Source organism: Myxocyprinus asiaticus, chromosome 29 (assembly GCF_019703515.2).
Source record: "Myxocyprinus asiaticus isolate MX2 ecotype Aquarium Trade chromosome 29, UBuf_Myxa_2, whole genome shotgun sequence".
NCBI lineage: Eukaryota > Metazoa > Chordata > Actinopteri > Cypriniformes > Catostomidae > Myxocyprinus > Myxocyprinus asiaticus.
The window spans coordinates 26,791,561-26,811,671 of record NC_059372.1 but is presented as its reverse complement, the minus strand read 5'-3'; the positions used below and the strand labels follow the sequence as shown (position 1 = coordinate 26,811,671).

The 20,111-nt window shown below is 41.1% G+C and overlaps 1 protein-coding gene and 1 long non-coding RNA gene across 2 annotated transcripts in view; one reads left to right on the top strand and one right to left on the bottom strand.

Annotated features, from left to right (window-relative positions):
* The window catches only part of LOC127419735 (filamin-A-like), a 58,819-nt gene extending 54,028 nt beyond the window's left edge, over positions 1-4,791 (top strand). The window contains exons 41-47 of the mRNA XM_051661395.1: positions 167-304; positions 453-568; positions 1,346-1,478; positions 1,804-1,980; positions 2,109-2,327; positions 3,293-3,496; positions 3,649-4,791. Coding sequence (XP_051517355.1) covers positions 167-304; positions 453-568; positions 1,346-1,478; positions 1,804-1,980; positions 2,109-2,327; positions 3,293-3,496; positions 3,649-3,833 — 1,172 coding nt within the window. The 3' untranslated portion in view covers positions 3,834-4,791. The remainder of the gene's footprint in view (positions 1-166; positions 305-452; positions 569-1,345; positions 1,479-1,803; positions 1,981-2,108; positions 2,328-3,292; positions 3,497-3,648) is intronic.
* Positions 4,792-6,054: 1,263 nt separating this feature from the next.
* On the bottom strand, positions 6,055-8,229 carry LOC127420220 (uncharacterized). Its single transcript, XR_007893776.1, has 6 exons — positions 8,178-8,229; positions 8,061-8,105; positions 7,682-7,880; positions 7,308-7,511; positions 7,016-7,061; positions 6,055-6,905 (listed from the first exon to the last, which is right to left on the bottom strand). It is a non-coding gene; the product is annotated as an uncharacterized LOC127420220 (long non-coding RNA).
* Between the last annotated feature and the right edge of the window lie 11,882 nt (positions 8,230-20,111).

The window sequence follows — 20,111 nt, the reverse complement described above, 5'->3', positions numbered from 1 at the left end:
TAAATCTGAAATGCTGTCTAAACACTGCACTCCTGCAAAAAAAAACAGCTAGACATGGCAAACGGTCAAAGAAATCCGACTAGTGAATCTTTACATAGAAAAACAATGGAAAAAGGTAGCAGATGGTTAACAGGCCCTAATGCAGCATGCTTCCCTCCATGTGCAGCTGAGTTCAGCATTTGGACCCGTGAAGCAGGAGCTGGTGGTCTGTCCATCGCAGTGGAGGGACCCAGCAAGGCAGAGATCGCTTTTGAAGATCGCAAGGATGGATCGAGCGGTGTCTCCTACATTGTCCAGGAGCCTGGTGAGACTTTTGTTCTTCTTGGTTCTACTCCACTCTATGAACATAAAACTTCTGGAAACTTTTTTTTGTCCTGATGGTGAGATGAGTTAAAAAATACAAATAAAATGCTTGTAAGTGTTGTAGCTGACTGTTCCCTCTTCTGTTACAGGTGATTATGAAGTGTCTATTAGGTTCAATGATGAGCACATTCCTGACAGTCCATTTGTTGTCCCTGTGGCCTCACCTTCTGACGATGCCCGTCGTCTCACTGTTGCCAGTCTTCAGGTGAGGCTTCGAGAAAGACAGACATTTGTCCGCCCAAAACAACTCTTAGCACAGCAGCTGCAACCGAAACTAAAGCAGTACCATGACATAGAATAATGTTTGATTTGCCATATTATAATATTACAATTAAAAGTACAGACACCAAAAGGAGAGAAGTCATTTTAAAAATACGTCCCTCTGCACACACTTGCTTCACTTAAAACTACAAGCCAAGTTTGTTAGTTGCATATACTGTATAACTGTAAAAGGGTAGATTTTACTGCCTTTGGTGGAAATTTATAAAAGATTAGCAGTACAACTGTAAAAACAAAAGGCAATTCATTTTCTAACTCAAACATTTTGCATACACCAAGCATGAAAAAGGCCATAATTATCTGTCGCTGCTGTGTTGAGTGGTTGTGCTGGGGTTTCTGGGATACTGAAGGACTGTTTGTATTTCTCGTGCCTTGTCCTAAAGGCTCCCAACAGCCGTACAGCCTTTTATGGGCAACAAGGATGGAAGTCATAGGCTAAAGGGTTAAAGAGGGCAAAAGAGGCTCATCTGTCTTTTATGCACTTACATCTCTATATTGCTTGGGTGGGGGCATTTATTTCTTGGTATCTCCAAACCTCTTTCTCTTTAACCCTGTTAGCCTGAAGGTAAGAGATGGAGAGTCTGAAGATGAAGAGCTGTTGCATATCTCTTTGATTTAAATGGGCCATCTTTAGAGTCTTTAAGATGTGTTTTGCTGAACAAAGCCACAAATTTTTAAGTGTGGCAGTGTCATGTTAATGCAGGAGTCTGGATTAAAGGTGAACCAGCCAGCCTCATTTGCTGTGAGCCTAAATGGGGCGAAGGGAGTCATCGACGCCAAAGTTCACAGCCCATCTGGAGCCCTTGAAGAGTGTTGTGTCACAGAGATCGATGAAGGTAACCAAAGGGACAAAGAGCTTATCTGAGTGTTGCTTGAAGGCTTCACTTGCTATAGTGTTTTTTGCTGTGGTTTAAGAATGGTCCCGGAAACTCAGTGATGTGTTTACATCTTTTGAGAGATTGGGCATGTGAGAGAAAATCCAGAGAGAGAGAGAGTGTATTTTTAGAGCTTTAAAAAGGATATTAAAAGATAGTAGTTTGACTTGCATCAAGATGAGCCATGTGGGAAATTTTGTTCTTGAGCAAGCTGCATAACTCCAGTCTGCTCCAGTGGCTGATCTCCAGATTAACTGCTTCCTCCTCACCTTCTCTTCCATCACAGATAAGTATGCTGTGAGGTTCATCCCTAGAGAGAATGGCCTTTACCTTATAGACGTGAAGTTCAATGGTTCTCACATCCCTGGAAGTCCCTTCAAGATCCGTGTTGGTGAGACGGGGCAGGCTGGTGACCCAGGAATGGTGTCTGCTTATGGGGCTGGTCTGGAAGGAGGCACCACTGGTACAAAGAACTATGTTTGTTTAAATTGTAAAATGTGAAATGCCATACCTTTTTATGTTAATAGAATTTGGTGATTTGGGCATAATGTGTAAGTATAATAAACTGACCCTACACTACCTGCTCTCCAGGATCTCCATGTGAATTCACTGTGAACACGTGTTCAGCTGGCCCTGGTGCTTTGGCAGTGACCATTGATGGGCCTTCCAAGGTGAAGATGGACTGTCAGGAATGCCCAGAGGGCTACAAGATCACCTACACACCTATGGCTCCTGGAAACTACCTAATTTCTATTAAATATGGTGGCCCATACCACATTGTTGGCAGCCCCTTCAAAGCTAAAATTACAGGTATGAAAAAATGCTATCTTGCATTAAATTTCATGACTTTTGCCAACTTTGCTGATTTTTAATCAACCTGGTCTCATAGTGAAATCTTGACACTATACATTTTTGCAAAACTTGTTACAGTCTCCAGGTACAATTCCCTGCAGTTTCCAGGTGAATTGAACACTAGAGGTGCTACAACTTTTGTTTTATGTACTTTCACTCAAATCATGACTTCAATGGCTGATTATGACTTTATAAACACTTATTTTTCTCTCTATTACTCAGACCTTGCTATGTTATGATGTTGTGACACTTTTACTCTAACGTATCTTTTGAAAAAATATAAAGTAGGTGGCTCTGTAAATGTATTACAGAGCCACCTACATATATACATTTATTCCAATATGATTAGCTTGTGCGGTAGTGCACTTCATATAGTGTTGGACTTTGTACTCGGAGGACCGCAGTTCAAAACCAGACAAGAACTCAAGTGGAAACGTGACACGACAGAGACATAGAAGCAACACAAATTGATGTGGTTGCTTCAGAAAATGTGCTTTTCATTTTGCTTCTGCATTTTGAAACTCTATCGGTTAAGGTTAGGTGTTAAGGGTAAGAATGTCTGTTTTGTTAAACTCTAATTTCTCTATAGGTTAAGATTAGGGTAAATTTTAGGTTAGAGAGGTACGTTTTTTTTTAAAACCTCCATCTAAAATTCTCCTTAACCTCATCTGATTTCAACCTCAATTCGCTCTGTTTTGGTGCTCCCTGCTGGACATTTCACTTGAAAAGTGCAGCCAAACGTGTTATGAAGCACGTGATTTCAGTTTTGCTAAAACATTGCAATGCTCATGTAAATTTTGTGAGACCAGGCTGTTTTTAAATTCATATTGCCTAGTTTTAGGATGGATGTTTAATTGGTTATGGAAAAAAGTAGTTGACATGATGTTTGAATTCAGTGGCACCTGTGACCTGTCTTCCTGCAGGTTCCCGATTGGTCAATAGCCACAGCATGCATGAGACTTCTTCAGTGCTGGTTGACCCTGTGACCCGCAGTGTGACAACCAGCCAGCAAGCAGCACCAGGCTGGGCGAGTTCTGATGCCAGCCATGTAGTTGCCAAGGGCCTGGGGCTCACCAAGGGTTTTATAGGACAGAAGAACAGTTTCAGTGTGGACTGTAGTAAAGCAGGTACAGTTCAGAAATATGTTGTTATATGGTGATTAATTCATCTAATTTTTATACATTTTGGGACTGAACCAGCCAAATCAGTGTAATTGGATTAACAGAACAGTCCTGTTAAATGATAAGATTTGTTTACATATTTACACCAATTCCCACAGGGAGGAATATGCTGTTGGTTGGCGTGGATGGACCCAAAGTGCCCTGTGAGGAGATCCTGGTGAAACACTTGGGTAACCGCCTCTATAATGTGTCCTACCAGCTGAAGGAGAAAGGAGAGTACATCCTGGTGGTTAAATGGGGTGATGAGCACATCCCCGGGAGCCCGTACCACATCACTGTCTAATGACCCTCCAACAAAACTCCAACCCCATCTGAGGTTCCTTCCAGTGTCAACCATAAATACATAAACACTGAAAACTCACTGTCTTCTCTTCTGTGTGATCCTCTCATCCAGTATCTTCCTGCACCACTATGCAGCTTACTAGCTAGAGAGGGTTAAAAAGCACCTTTTCACCATTTGCCAGTCATACTTGGATCCTTTTATGTTTGCTGCATTCAGTAATTCTTTAAAGCGGAGGATCCTGGTGGCTTTTGCTCCATGTTTGTTTACACTAGTTTGTTACTGATCTTGTCCCTAACGCAGTGTAGCTGCTACAATGTTTTTGCCTGGTTAAGGAGACCGCTGTTCCAGCCGTAACTGTACAAAGTAACCATTGCTTAGTAGAAGAAGAAATAGATGTGATTTATCTGCTTAATTAGCACAGACTAGTAGTCTTTTAACTTGCAATTGGGTGAAGTGATGCTTAACAGTGCTTCATGCCTCTTGTACCTTTCATATAGACTGAATTAACACTGGTGCCATAGCTCTGTGGATTTGCCCCTATGTCATTGTGTTTTGAATCTTCTTTTTCCAATTCAATCGACACCATGCTCTCTCAGTTTTACTGTACAGGCATTTTTGAAAATGTCAAAATTAAAGACCTTTTAAAAACAGGCTTGTATGCCAAGTGATGGTTTCAGCAACACCAAAGGGAATTTGCTGGAGGTGTAATGAAAGGGAGATTACTGATGCATATTTTGTCATGAGTTTGTTGGTAATGTATGTAAAACGCACTTGACATTTGTTTGTCAAAACATCACTTATACTCTCACTTGTCAACTCTTTAGCTCTTTGTGCCCAAATGCCAATGTATAATCAGTATTCCAGAATTAAAAAAAACAAACATTTGTTGTCTAAAAAAAGCTTGGACTGTTACAGTATTTTGATACACAATAAAGTTGTCTTAACTATTTTTCTGTCATTCTACAGTTGTAAATTGTCTTTATTTTCTTGGACCTTTTTATATTTCCATATATGGTCTGAAAAGATACACCTTACTGTAAACTAACACTTAAGGAATAAATATTGTGAATTACTCTGACAGGTCTTCTCGCACCCTTTGCCGAAAAAACAATTCTAAACCGATACCTCTGATTTCGCATTGTTGTTTACCAATATAAAACTTAAAGCATGGAAAAAATATTTCGGGTTCAATGAAAGTTAAGCTCAATAAACAGCATTTTTGGCATAATATTGATTACCATAAAAATTATTTCGACTTGTCCCTCCTTTCTTTACAAAAAAAAATAAACGGAGAGAAAGAGAGCAAAAATCAAGGTTACAGTAGCTGCGTTTCCATTAAGTGGCCGAATGAGTGCGTGCTAGTGCGTGCCGGGGCCAGTTGCTTTCCCACTAGGGATGGGCAGATCGATCCTAAATGGCTAGCGCCATCTTTCATTTTTAATGGAATGACAACGAAGCTGTGAGGGATAGACTTGCAGTCTCTTCGATGACTCCTATATGGGGAGGCTGCAGACCTGGAGCACAGGCAGATATATGGCCCAGGCAGTTTTACGCCCCTGCTGTTCCTAATGCGTCCTATAGGGGAGGACGATATACGGTGAAATAATATTAAATCGACGCTCGAAACTTTAATATTAATAACCGTCCCATCCATAGACGTTGACTAATTGAGTGTTTTTGTGAATTTACATATAAACGTTACATTTAAGATATCAGATAGACAGTGTAATGATCTGCACAATGGATTAAAATATCTATAGATATTCACTGTTGGTCTTCATACATAGCATACAGGAGACAATTGAATTGCAATTGAAAAATTAATAATAAACATTAGTTGGATCAGATGGACAATGTAATGATATATCATCTGCTGTAGACTAGTTATATTCACCATAGGTTTTCATATATACAAGAGACTGCAATTGAGTGATATATGTTGTTGTTGTGAATTTAGATATAAAGTTACGTTCAGATATTAACCATATTTAGCCCATCAGACATACGGTGTAATCTTATGCACCATCAATGAAATATCTACTGTAGTACTCACTACTGGTTGTCATACAGCTACAGAACTATCCTACATACAGGGTTGGGGAGTAAGGGAATACATGTAACGGGATTACGTATTTAAAATACAAAATATAAGTTACAGTTTAAATAATTGGTAATTAGAATACAGTTACATTCAAAAAGTATTTTGATTACTGAAGAGATTACTTTGCATTTTATTGTCATTTGTTTCATTTAATATTTAGTCCTTTCAGATGGAAAACATTTATACATATAAATGATGTGATCCAAAGTGCATTTGAACAGCGGTGAAACACTTTCTTATGATGTGTTACATTCATACGAGCAGACAGAGAAGTGCGTTTGAAGTAAGTTTGGAGCAGAAGAAATAGAAATAAACCTTGTGTAAATTGTCAGCTTTATGCTAAGCTAAAATGCTATTTCTAGCCATTTTACATGCACATGTTACCAGACACGATCATATTTTTTATCAAGAAAATTCACATTGGATCATAATTTCTTTTTTTCTAGTAAGACCTTTGATATTAGGGCAAAAATTATATTCTTGATCATTTTTGTATTGTTTTCCTGTAAAAATATCTAAAAATCCCTAAAACAAGATAAATTTGATTAATCTTGTTTTAGAAACAACACTGCGTAAAATATTTAGGTTTTTCAGAGAATGTATTTTTAACGTGTATTTTGTCTTACTGTACTGGCAGAGTTTTTATAGTCAAAACAAGTGAAAAAATCTACCAGTTCTGAAGAAGTAATCCAAAGTATTTAGAATATGTTACTGACCTTGAGTAATCTAACGGAATACGTTACAAATTACATTTTACAGCATGTATTCTGTAATCTGTAGTGGAATACATTTCAAAAGTAACAACATGAACAGCAGAAGCATTGTCCTCTTGCCAGGCGCTAGATGCTGAGGTGCAAAGTCATGAAAGTCAACCCGCCAGATGCTAGGATGACTCCCGTTGATGATTCCCCTATGCCTCGCCACTCTTCTTTAACTGTTGTCCAATCTGCCTGTCAAAATGCTCCCGCTCACTGATAAAAAAAAAGGAAAAGTTGGATAGTAGTAGAGAAAATGGTTATTTGTAAATAATGGCAGGATGTCATGTTTAACCATTTTTTCCTTTATGGGATCCTTACGGTACCTTACAGTATGTCAATGACAGGTCCTTGCAGAAATTTTCCCTCTTTCTGCAAAAGCGAGAGCACAGATGATGGACTACCAGAGAAAGAATTGAGACAGATCATACCCCAAATAAGCCAAGTATCATTTTGCATGTTAGTTTTTACAACAAAATCAAAAGTGTCTTTTCTGTATTAACTACAAAGACAATTATTTTTAGAGCAATGATCTCACATTATGGATAAACTATTTGACTTATTAAAAACAATGTGAATCTGATACCATGCAGAGCACAGCTAACACATGAGACCTACCTCTGGAAAAAGGACATCCATAATGAATTTGATCTAGTCACTGTTGGTGTGTGTGGGTGTGCTGTCCAGAATTGAAGTCAGGTGAGAGTGAATTGCATCAATTTGCTCCTGATCTTCAATGTATCTCGGCACAGGCACTGTCTTGGCGGAACGCTTGGAAAAAGTGTCAAGCCACTTTGATTTCTGTTGGCCACTGATGATGGACTGTGTGCAGAGAAAATTGAGAATGACATTGAAAACATTTCCATGTATGTCTCTGTAAATAGTTTTTTTTACTAGACAATCTATTGGTTTAAAATATAGTAAAAAAAAAAAAAGAAAAAAGAAAAAAGATACAAAATATAAAATGTAAAACGCATTCTTGATGTATGTACCTGAATGTGGCTATCTGTTCCTCTTGTTGCCACAATGAAGTCCACCAGCATCTGGTTGGATGATATTCGGTTCCTCACGGCAACAACATGTTGTGGCAAGTCATGAGTAAGTCCTGGAAAACCTCTGTAAAGAGATCATTGTGTCCCTTCGGTCAGATATCTTGCCTCCTCAGTCCAGTGGGCGAACCTTTTCCCATGTCTTTCAAAAGAAAGATAAAATGTAATTTGTTGGCCCCCAACAGGACAAGTCTTGTTACTGACAATCAACAACAGGCTGGTTACAGCATTAGTATTCAATTAGTATTGTTAGAATTCAATGACCAGCAATAAAGTACAGATTTAGAGCAACCTTCTAAGAAAAAAAAATAGAAAAGCTCACCTGAGTGAAACTGAATGGAGTGTTCAGCACGGTGTAGAGAGCATACTGAAAAACAGAGTAAAGATTAATTTCCAAGACAAAAAAATGTACAACAAAAACTGTTTTAATATATCTTACCATGAGCATGAAAACTCCACAATCATTGCCATTGGCCTGTTGAGGAAGGACCTAGGATCAGATACAAAGATAAGAATTTGAAATAAAAAAAGAAATAAGAATTAACACACAGAGCTGAAAAATATGTACAGTAGTATTGTAATTGTGTGTCACCCCAATATACAATCCTGTGACTTCTGTCCACTGTCCAGGGTTGAGACGATGTGCAATACTCCTAAGATTTGGGTAAAAGACACCAATTAACAAGAAACATTAAGAAGAAAATTAAATGTGAAAGGGAGTGGGACAGAGCAAGTAGAGAGAGAGAGAGCTAGGTCTAGATAGCAGGTCTAAATAATTTATATAGAGTTCATAAAACTACTTATTGATGATCAGGTTAATATTGCTAACCTTAACTAACCACCACTACAAGCTAAGGTTAGCATGACAACATCAACCTGATGTTGATGTTTATGCGCTGCTGAGGTCTGTTTTATTATTATTATTGGACAATGCAAATATACAAACAAATATGGCAATGTAAATATGATTGAATAAACAATAAAGCAAGGCATATAATTAAAAGACAGAAAAACCAAAAGGTATTAACAGAACTGTAATGAGAATAAATAAACAAATAAAACAAAGAAGGGTCTTTTTACTCATCTAACAAATCAAATTTGCAGGCTTGTTTACTTCTCATTCACATTAAAGAAGGTAAATAATTACAAATCAAATCTTTTAAAAACTGAAAAGTAAGGTTTTGTCTTCATACATTTGCACTTGTGAACATAAAATTTACAGAAGACAAACATTACATTAACAAAAAATTCTACCTTCTTGTCCTCCAGCAAAACTCCAAATACAATTATAGTTCTAGACAATGTAGGTAGTGATTGGATCTTTGTTTCCAGCCAATTGAACATATTTCCCCTGAAAACATTTGAGTGCGTACAGAAAAAGATGATCGTTGTCTCTTCATCAACTTGACAAAAAATACAAATGTTGTGTTCAAAATTAAATTGAATTCTTAAGAATTCAGATAATGGATATATATTATTGAGTATTTTAAAGTTTGTTTCCTTTGCTTTAGGAGCCACTGGAAACTAATATAATGGGTTCGCAATTTTTTTATAGTTGGTTTGTCATAAATTTGTAGAATACCATTGCGGTATGGAAGTGTAAATATACACTGTATACACTGAAAATTTTTTCGTTGGTTTAATGTAATTAAATAATGGACATTGGTTCCACATAATGAAAACACGTTTCCTTAATTTGAAATGAAAATGTAGGCTCTACTTAAATGTTTTGCATTGCATAAACTCAAAGGAAATAAATTAATCCTAGCAACCATACACATCAGCATATAGATCTACTGAGCCTCAATCAGTCTGTATACTGATGATCCATTCAAGTAGATAGGAGCTGCACTGTCATGACTGGAAATAGCCTCCTGAGAGTGTTCTAGAGATGGCCGACAGTGGCCGACTGACTTGCTTGAAAGACTTTACTAATAGCCACTTAGCGCAGTCCTTTTCTTTCAAGTAGAAAAATCCTGGTCAGGATGGGGTGTAAGGAAGTGATGCATCATGTCATCTGAGACGAAGGGAACAAGACACTGCATTTATTAATGCATATGGGGAGTGCCTTCTTACACAACCTAGTTGAAACCTCTCTACAATAATGCCAATATTCTAATATTGGCTATGGCGTTTGAGCCCCACCTGTTTTGGAACGAAGCTGTCTGCTATAAAAGCAGGTGCACAAACACCATTTCCTCAGAATTTCTGATTGAGAACAATGAGCGCATCACTCGTGCCTCAAGAACTCTGAGTCTTCTAATGCAGCTAGCATTCGCAACCTCTCGTTCCCTTCGTCTCAGGGAACCGAAGTTATGTATGTAACTGAGATGTTCCCTTTTGACTCAGTACACTTGACATTGCGTTTATTAAGGCATATGGGGAACAGAATCCCATCACACCACACTACACAACATAACCTCCCAGAAAGGAAGCATGACAACATGAGTAAGCCACAGTGAGTGACCCTCGTGTTGGGCCAGGTGGGGAGCACTCAGAATGAATATATGAACTATAGTCATATAGTATGAATTAACTCCTTCACTGACCCAGTCGGGAAGGGAGTTTATTTATAATGTAAGTGCTTGTGACTTCTGTTAAATTACAATGACCTGAATGCAGGCGGCATGAGTATGCCGCAGTGAGTGACCCTCGTGTTGGGCCAAGAGGGGAGCACTCAGACTAAGTATATGAAGGGGCAGTGGTGGCTCAGCAGCTAAGGCTCTGGGTTACTGACCAGAAGGTCAGGGGTTCAAGCCCCAGCACTTCCAAGATGCCACTGTTGGGCCCTTGAGCAAGGCCCTTGAACCCATCTGCTCTAGGGGTGCCATATCATGGCTGACCCTGTGCTCTGACCCCAGCTTAGCTGGGATATGCAAAAAGGTATGTTCAAGATGACACCAAGTATGGCTGCTACATTGCAAGCTTCAACCCAATTTTGCAGTTTTTTGTTTGTTTTGTCTTCAGTTCTTATGTTTTTTGTCTTGGATGTTGTCTGCCTTATTGTCTACGATAGACAAACACTTTTGGACATTGGTTCTGCAATAGCACACAGAAAACCAGACTTTAAATACCTCAATGAAAACTGCTGTTTTCAAACACGACAGTGGAGCCCTTTGTCTGGGCAGCCCGTCCACGGAAACGCAGCCAGAAAAGGGGAAGGAGAGTCGTCAGACTAAGACGTCATGCAAATTGACCCCCGCTACCCAGAATTCTACTGGCAAATGTTCATTCTCTAGACAAAAAGCTCTGTGAGCTGAGAGTGCGGATCTCTTTCCAGTGAGAGATGAGGGACTGCTGCATAATCTGCCTTACAGAAACTTGGATGTCTGCGGAGATTCCAGACTCAACCATCGAACCCATGGGGTTCTCCGTGCACCAAACGGACAGAGTGAAAGACCTCTCAGGTAAAAGCAGAGGTGGTGGTGTATGTTTTATGATCAACAAATCCTGGTGTGATCAGAGGAACGTACATTCTATCAAGTCTTTCTGCTCTCCTGATCTGGAATTTCTCATGCTTCTGTGTTGATCATTCTGGCTACTGAGGGAATTCACAGCGGTCAATATCACAGCTGTGTACATCCTCCCACAAGCTGACACAGACCGGGCACTCAAGGAACTGTATGGGAGAATAAGCAAGCAGGAAACCACGCACCCTGAGGCCACGTTCATTGTGAACGGGGACTTTAACAAAGCCAGCTTCAAGTCAATAGCACAGAAATACTACCAACACATCAGTTTTAACACACGAGGGGACCCGGTTTTGGACCACTGCTACTCTCCCTTCCGGGATGGCTACAAATCCCTCACCTGCCCACCATTTGGCAAATCAGACCACTCTTCCGTTCTGCTTCTGCCCGCTTACAGGCAGAAACTGAAACAGGAAGCACCTGCCCTCAGAACGATCCAGTGCTGGTCGGACCAATCGGATTCTATGCAACAAGACTGTTTTGCTCACACGGAATAGGAGATGTTCCGGCTCGCCTCTGATGACGACATCGAGGTCTACGCTGATACCATAACGTGTTTCATCAGGAATTGCATAGATGATGTAGTACCGACCAAAACCATATGGATCTACCAGAACCAGAAACCATGGATTAATAGCAATGTTCGTGCAGCACTTAATGCGCGGACCTCCGATTTTAATTCCGGGAACGTGGAGGAGCATAAACAAGCCAGTTATGCCCTCCACAAAACTATCAGAGCAGCCAAACGCCAGTACAGGGGCAAGATTAGAGGACAGTTCAACACCACCGACTCTAGAAGCATGTGGCAGGGAATTAATATCATCACAGACTATAAAGGGAATAAAAACTCCACCGTGAACACCGCTGCCTCTCTCCCAGATGAGCTTAATAATTTTTATGCTTGTTTTGAGGGAAATAACACCGCCCTTGTGGAGAGAGCTCTCCGTTCCTGTAGTGGATGTAACCTGATCCTTCCGACGGGTGAATATCCGTAAAGCCACAGGTCCAGGGGGCCTGGGTAGCTCAGTGGTAAAAGACGCTGGCTACCACCCCTGGAGTTCGCTAGTTCGAACCAAATTGACCCGGTTGCTAGGGAGGGTAGAGTCACATGGGTTAACCTCCTCGTGGTCACTATAATGTGGTTTGTTCCGGTGGGGCGCGTGGTGAGTTGAGCGCAGATGCCGCGATGGATGGCATGAAGCCTCCACACGTGTTATGTCTCCGTGGCAACGCGCTCAACAAGCCACGTAATAAGATGCGCGGGTTGATGGTCTCAGATGCGGAGGCAACTGGGATTCGTCATCCGCCACCCGGATTGAGGTGAGTCACTACGCGACCACAAGGACTTAAAAGTGCACTGGGAATTGGGCATTCCAAATTGGGTGAGAAAAAAAAAAAAGCCACAGGACCAGACAGCATTCCGGGCTGCATCATCAGAGCATGCGCGAACCAACTGGCAGGTGTTTTTACGGACATTTTCAACCTTTCCCTCTCCTTGTCTGTGGTCCCCACATGCTTTAAAATGTCCACCATTGTGCCTGTACCAAAGCAATTCAAAATCACTTGCTTAAATGACTGGTGTCCTGTTGCTCTGACCCCCATCATCAGCAAATGCTTTGAGAGACTAATAAGAGATTGCATCTGGTCTGTGCTGTCTGCCTCACTGGACTCACTGCAGTTTGCATACCGCAACAACTGCTCCACTGATGGTGCCATTGCATCTACACTACACACTGCTCTTTCCCACCTGGAAAAAAGGAACACATATGTGAGAATGCTGTTTGTAGACTACAGCTCAACATTCAACACCACAGTGCCCTCCAAGCTTGATGTGAAACTCTGGGCTCTTGGCTTAAACAGCTCACTGTGCAGCTGAATCCTGGACTTCCTGTCAGGCAGATGCCAGATGGTTAGAATGGGCAGCAACATCTCCTCATCACTGACCCTCAACACTGGAGCCCCACAGGGCTGTGTTCTCAGCCCACTCCTGAATTCCCGTACACACATGACTGTGTGGCAACACATAGCTCCAATGCCATCATTAAGTTTGCTGATGATATGACAGTGGTAGGTCTGATCACTGACAATGATGAAACAGCCTACAGAGAGGAGGTGCACACTCTGACACGCTGGTGTCAGGAGCACAACCTCACCCTCAACATCAACAAGACCAAGGAGCTTGTGGTGGACTTCAGGAGAAAAAACAGAGAACACAGCCCCATCACCATCAATGGAGCACTGGTGGAGAGAGTCTGCAGCCTCAAGTTCCTAGGGTGTCCACATCACTGAAGAACTCACATGGTCTGTCCACACTGAGGCCATTGTGAAGAAGGCTCACCAGTGCCTCTTCTTCCTGAGACGGCTGAGAAAGTTTGGAATGAACCACCACAACCTCACACAGTTCTGCACCAGCACTGTAGAGAGCATCCTGACTGGCTGCATCACCACCTGGTACGGCAACAGCACCGCCCTCAACCGCAAAGCCTTGCAAAGGGAGTTGCGAACTGCCAGACACATCATCGGAGGTGAGCTTCCCTCCCTCCAGGACATCTATACCAGACGGTGTGTGAAAAAAGCTTGGAGAATCATAAGAGACTCCAGCCACCCAAGCCATGGACTGCACTCACTGCTACCATCAGGCAGGTGGTATTGCAGCATCAGGACCCGCACCAGCCAACTTCATAACAGCTTCTTCCCCCAAGCAATCAGACTTTTGAACTCCTGATCTCTCACGATCAATATACATCAGCACTGCACTTTATTAATCTCACACTGGACTGTCTTAAATTATATTCTTTCTTAACAACACACTGGCAACTGACTATCAGCCGACAGCCTGAATGTCAGTACAGCAAAATACAACCTACTGTATATTTTATAAATACTATTTTTACTGTATACTCTGTATTCTATATTGTGTGCATGTGTATTCTAAACTCAGCAAAAAAAGAAACGTACCTTTTTCAGGACACTGTATTTTAAAAATTACTTTGTAAAAATCCAAATAACTTTACAGATCTTTATTGTAAAGGGTTTAAACTATGTTTTCCATGCTTGTTCAATGAAACAAACAATTAATGAACATGCACCTGTGGAACGGTTGTTAAGACACTAACAGCTTACAGATGGTAGGCAATTAAGGTCACAGTTATAAAAACACAGGACACTAAAGAGACCTTTCTACTGACTCTGAAAAACACCAAAAGAAAGATGCCCAGGGTCCCTGCTCATCTGTGTGAAAGTGCCTTAGGCATGCTGCATGGAGGCATGAGGACTGCAGATGTGGCCAGGGCAATAAATTGCAATGTCCGTACTGTGAGATGCCTAAGGGAGCACTACTGGAAGACAGGAAGGACAGCTGATCATCCTCGCAGTGGCAGACCACGTGTAACAACACCTCCACAGGATCGGTACATCTGAATATCACACCTGCAGGACAGGTACGGGATGGCAACAACAACTGCCCGAGTTACACCAGGAACGCACAATCCCTCCATCAGTGCCCAGACTGTCCGCAATAGGCTGAGAGAGGCTGGACTGAGGGCTTGTAGGCCTGTTGTAAGGCAGGTCCTTACCAGACATCACCGGCAACAACGTCACCTATGGGCACAAACCCACCTTCGCTGGACCAAACAGGACTGGCAAAAAGTGCTTTTCACTGACGAGTCGTAGTTTTGTCTCACCAGGGGTGATGGTTGGACTCACGTTTATCGTCGAAGGAATGATCGTTACACCGAGGCCTGTACTCTGGAGCAGGATCGATTTGGAGGTGGAGGGTCCGTCATGGTCTGGGGCGGTGTGTCACAGCATCATTGGACTGAGCTTGTTGTCACTGCAGGCAGTCTCAACACTGTGCGTTACAGGGAACACATCCTCCTCCCTCATGTGGTACCCTTCCTGCAGGCTCATCCTGACATGACCCTCCAGCATGACAATGCTTCCAGCCATACTGCTCGTTCTGTGCATGATTTCCTGCAAGACAGGAATGTCAGTGTTCTGCCATGGCCAGCAAAGAGCCCGGATCTCAATCCCATTGAGCACATCTGGGACCTGTTGGATCGGAGGATGAGGGCTAGGGCCATTCCCCCAGAAATGTCCGGGAACTTGCAAGTGCCTTGGTGGAAGTGTGGGGTAACATCTCAAAGCAGGAACTGGCAAATCTGGTGCAGTCCATGAGGAGGAGATGCACTGTAGTACTTAATGCAGCTGGTGGCCACATCAGATACTGACTGTTACTTTAGATTTTGACCCCCCTTTTCTTCAGGGACACATTATTTCATTTCTGTTAGTAACATGTCTGTGAAACTTGTTCAGTTTATGTCTTAGTTGTTGAATCTTTTTATGTTCATACAAATATTTACACATGTTAAGTTTGCTGAAAATAAAAGCAGTTGAAAGTTTCTTTTTTTTTTTTTTGCTGAGTTTAGTATCTATTAAATCCAACTCTCCAATCAAGGTTATTATAGTTTTGCATTTTCAGGTCAATTATTTTAAAATATATATCGTTTTCAAATTTGCTATAAATTTCAGTTTAGTTTTAGATAGGTTTGGGGGTCAACACTGCACAGTTCCTGTGTGGAACTGACCATCTTGCCATTACTGGGAGCCATCAATGTACACTTGAGTCTGGTTCGGGAGTTTTTGGTCTTGCTCTGCATGTGTGTGCGTGACCCTCCACATCCCCCAATAGGTGCAGGAAATTCGGGTGTTAACCGTAGTAACATCGCGTGCTTGTATATCTGCTAACCATCTTGCTAATCGTTGCAAAGATACTCCTTTGATTTGCCCTGCAGCACGCTGTAAGGGGGAGCCACCCAAAGGCCAAAGGATGGTATTCAATGGCGTGGCTGAAGGTCTCCTGCGCGTTCTGTCTTATTGTGCGCATTGAGTTTAAGTTACTTCGTTCCGATTAAAAAACTATATTATTCCTTTTATGATCCCCGTTTATTTTATCTGACTCCAATAATAAAAGTTTCCAAGGATATATTAATGTTCCAATCGTAATTATTATTATTAAATTTGGTTTAACATTTGATCATTGTATTTAACTCTTTATTTTATATTGTACTCATTCATTCGGATTCCTATGTCGCTTAGAGAGACTCGCGCCGGCCGTGTACGCGGATCTCACAATCACAAACTCGCCAGTCCTGGTCATTAGACAGAGGTAATTGACTAATACTATTTAGATGGCTGCTCATGCTTGCTCTTTTATCTAAAAGTGTTTTGTTTAGTCCCCTTAGATAGTAGACACTTAATTAGAGTAACATTATTTCATGACCGCTAAAATTTACAAAGATAAACCAATATTACCTAAGTTAAAAATAGCTTTATATAATCATGCCATAGTTTCCTATGTACACTTATCTAGAAACATATTACAATAACCAGAGGTTTAGACTTCACCATATTTAGGATGGTCGATCAACTTCATGTTGTCCTAAACGGAAATTCCATATCAAGCCTGTACACTCTAAGTACACTTGAACTAATGCCAATTTGTTAGTCGGAGCTCTAAAGTCTCAGTCGGTGTGCCCCATGCTCCACTCAGAACTGAGCTTTAGTCCTCTACTTACCTGGTTGTAGATTTGCGGAAACATGGACTTAACATAATCTACTAAAGACAATAATTTCAGAGTAAATCAGAATAAACTCAAATGTAACAATTTATTTGCCAGGTAAAATAATACATTCATCAATTCCAATTAGACAATAATAAGTCAAAATCAAACATTTATCAAAAATTAAGAAATAAGAATTGCAAACCTGGTAGAGAAAACGACTACAGATTCCCTGTCTCTTTGGCCATATCTCCTTAAGTACCAAACGATTCTATTGTTATTTCAGATGTGTTTGATGTTATTCAGGATTTGGTTTACAATTTAGGGGGTTGTAAGTAGACCTTTGAAACTTGTAATTGAGTAGGTCGTTTGATGTTTACAAAGAAAACACAAAATCTGCATACAGCATATGGATCCTGTGAGAGACCTGGGAGGGGCATGCCCCTGATAGAATACAGTATTTTACTAAGTTCTTAAATCTTACTTGTGATTTGACTTTGCTGAAAGGGAATGAGACTGTTTTACCAGTTGCACTGAGACCTCTTGAATGATACCAAACATATATGATCAGAAAACCTTTCACATTACAGAACAGGATAAGTCATAACTTAGTTTTTGGTGACTCTAAAGTGACCTGAGATGTGAGGTATGGAAGACAGGGAGCAGATGTGAGTGAGATTTGCATTTTATGGTCCTTACTCAGTAGGGTGTGTTGTCTTAAGTGGAGATGCTCTTCTGTGTGAGACTTTTACCGGAAATGGCACCTTTTGGGCGTAGACATCCTGGTGCCAGCCTTACAACGCTCAACGTATGCGTGTAGTGCCCGTACAGGGCATAACAAATGCAATGATTGTTCCTCATCTGAATTAAATGGAGGTGGGAAGAAGGCCTGAAGGTGAACCACCTGCGCTCTGAAGGGCGTGGTTAGGACCTTAGGCACATAACCTTTTCTGGGTTTGACAGTGACTTTTTTTTGCGATTAACATTTTATTTATTGATTCAACCATTAAATATAAATAGCAGAACACACATATACAGAATCAATATCCAACCCCCACTATCCCCCCAAACAACCCCCCCCCCCCCAATCCCCCACCCGACCCCCAACAACACCCCAGTGGTCACACAACCATAGACACACAACAAAAATTAATTAATTAATTAATTTAAAAAATAAAATAAATAAAACAATCACACACATAAAACCCCAACACCTCTCTCTCCACTGTCCCTCCCCGAGAGCCCTCCAAAAAAAACAAATATCTGCCCCACTTCTTCACAAACATGTCTAGACTCCCCAGTCTTCTGGATACCCCCTCCTCAAGAGCTGCCACTCTGGCCATCTCTGAACACCACTCCTGAAACGGGGGCACTCCAGCCGACTTCCAACTCCTCAAAGAGATCTGTCTGGCGATCATAATACTAGTTAGGACCCAGTTTTTCATGTGCTTATTATCCAAATTAATGACTGCCCCATCTCCTAAGATACAGAGTCTGGGGCAAAATAAAATTTGAGAGGCCAAAACCTCGCCCATAAAACTCTGAATCCTCATCCAAAATTCTTGCATCTTAACACATCCCCAAAAGACATGGGTTGTGTCTCCATCTTCTGACTGACATCGCCAGCAGGTGGGTGTGTCTTTAAGAACAAACCTATGCAATCTAGAGGGGGTCCAATAGACTCTATGTAAAATCTTAAATTGCATGAGGCGAACCCTTGTGTCTCTAGATGCAGATTTGACATTTTTTAGAATCCCAGCCCACTCTCCCTCCTCCAATACCAAATTTAGATCTTTCTCCCATAATCTCTTAAGAGAAGTTGAAGTTCCATCCCCCAGACTCTGAATTAGTAGGGCGTAATACACCAATACCTCATGACCTTTTCCAAAAGCAGTAATCACCACTCCCAGAGTATCTGCCACTTTAGGAGATTGTAAACCACTCCCAAAAACAGTACAGAGCAGGTGGTGCAGCTGTAAATACTTATAGAACTGAGATCTAGGAATCCCAAAAAGCTGAACCAAATTTTGAAAGGATCTCAACACTCCATTCTCATATAGGTCACCGAGTGTAGTAACCCCCCTCCCAATCCATTCTGACCAGCAAATAGGGGACTTGTTGATGCATAATTTGGGGTTCAGCCATATGCTCGAGGCAACATTTAAACAAATTTCAGAATTAAACAGTCTAGACACTTTTGTGCATACCGAGTTCAAGTGCGAGATAACGGGATGTAACTTAGCTTCTCCAATTAATTTAATAGAAAGGCTTTGCAGTGGCGAAATAGGGTTAAGAACTTCCTGTTCTATACAGAACCAGGGAGGGGCTCTCTCAGGTGGAAGTGACCAATGAGCCAAATGTCTGAGACTGAATGCATAATAATAAAATCAAATCTTGGGTAGGCCTAGCCCACCTTTGTCAATCGACCTATGTAACTTATTGAAATGTAATTTGGGACACTTACCATTCCAAATGAAGGACTTTGCTATGCTATCAAATTGCTTGAAATAAGAGAGGGGGACATCTACAGGGAGAGACTGCAGTAAGTAATTGAATTTTGGAATACAATTCATGTTAATAACATTAACCTTCCCAATCATAGATAAATGTAATGAAGCCCACCTGCCCACATCGCTTGAAAACCGTTTTATTAAGGGGTCAAAATGAACTCAATCACACAAATTTGCTGGAAATAAAATACCCAAATACTTAATGCCCTGTTTGGTCCACTGGAAAGCACCCGGCTGGAAAGCCATTTCTGGGCAGTACACTGTCAGAGCCAAAGCTTCGGATTTAGACCAATTGACTCTATATCCTGAAAACTTAGAAAAGGAATGAATAATTCTGTGGAGGCATGGCTTAAATCTAGTAGGGTCGGAGAAGAAGAATAAAATATCATCTGCATAAAGCAAGAGTTTATGCACCATACCTCCCACCACCACCACTGGAAAATCATCCTCCTTTCTTATCGTGGTTGCTAATGGTTCCAGGGCAAGACAGAACAATAATGGGGAAAGAGGGCAACCCTGAGTCATCCAGAGTAAAATAATCTGAAATTAATCCATTTGTTTGTACTGCCGCTACTGAGTGTCTATAAAGTAACTTAATCCATCCAATAAACGTACTCCCGAACCTGTATATTTCCAAAATCTTAAAAAGATAATCCCATTCTACCATTCAAATGCCTTTTCAGCGTCAAGTGAGATGGCAGCGACGGAGATTCTTCATTCGCTACTGACCACATGATATTGATGAGACACCTAATGTTATCAGAAGAGCTACAGCCTTGAATAAACCCCACCTGATCTCTATGTAAAAGAGATGTCATAACTTTACAAAAAT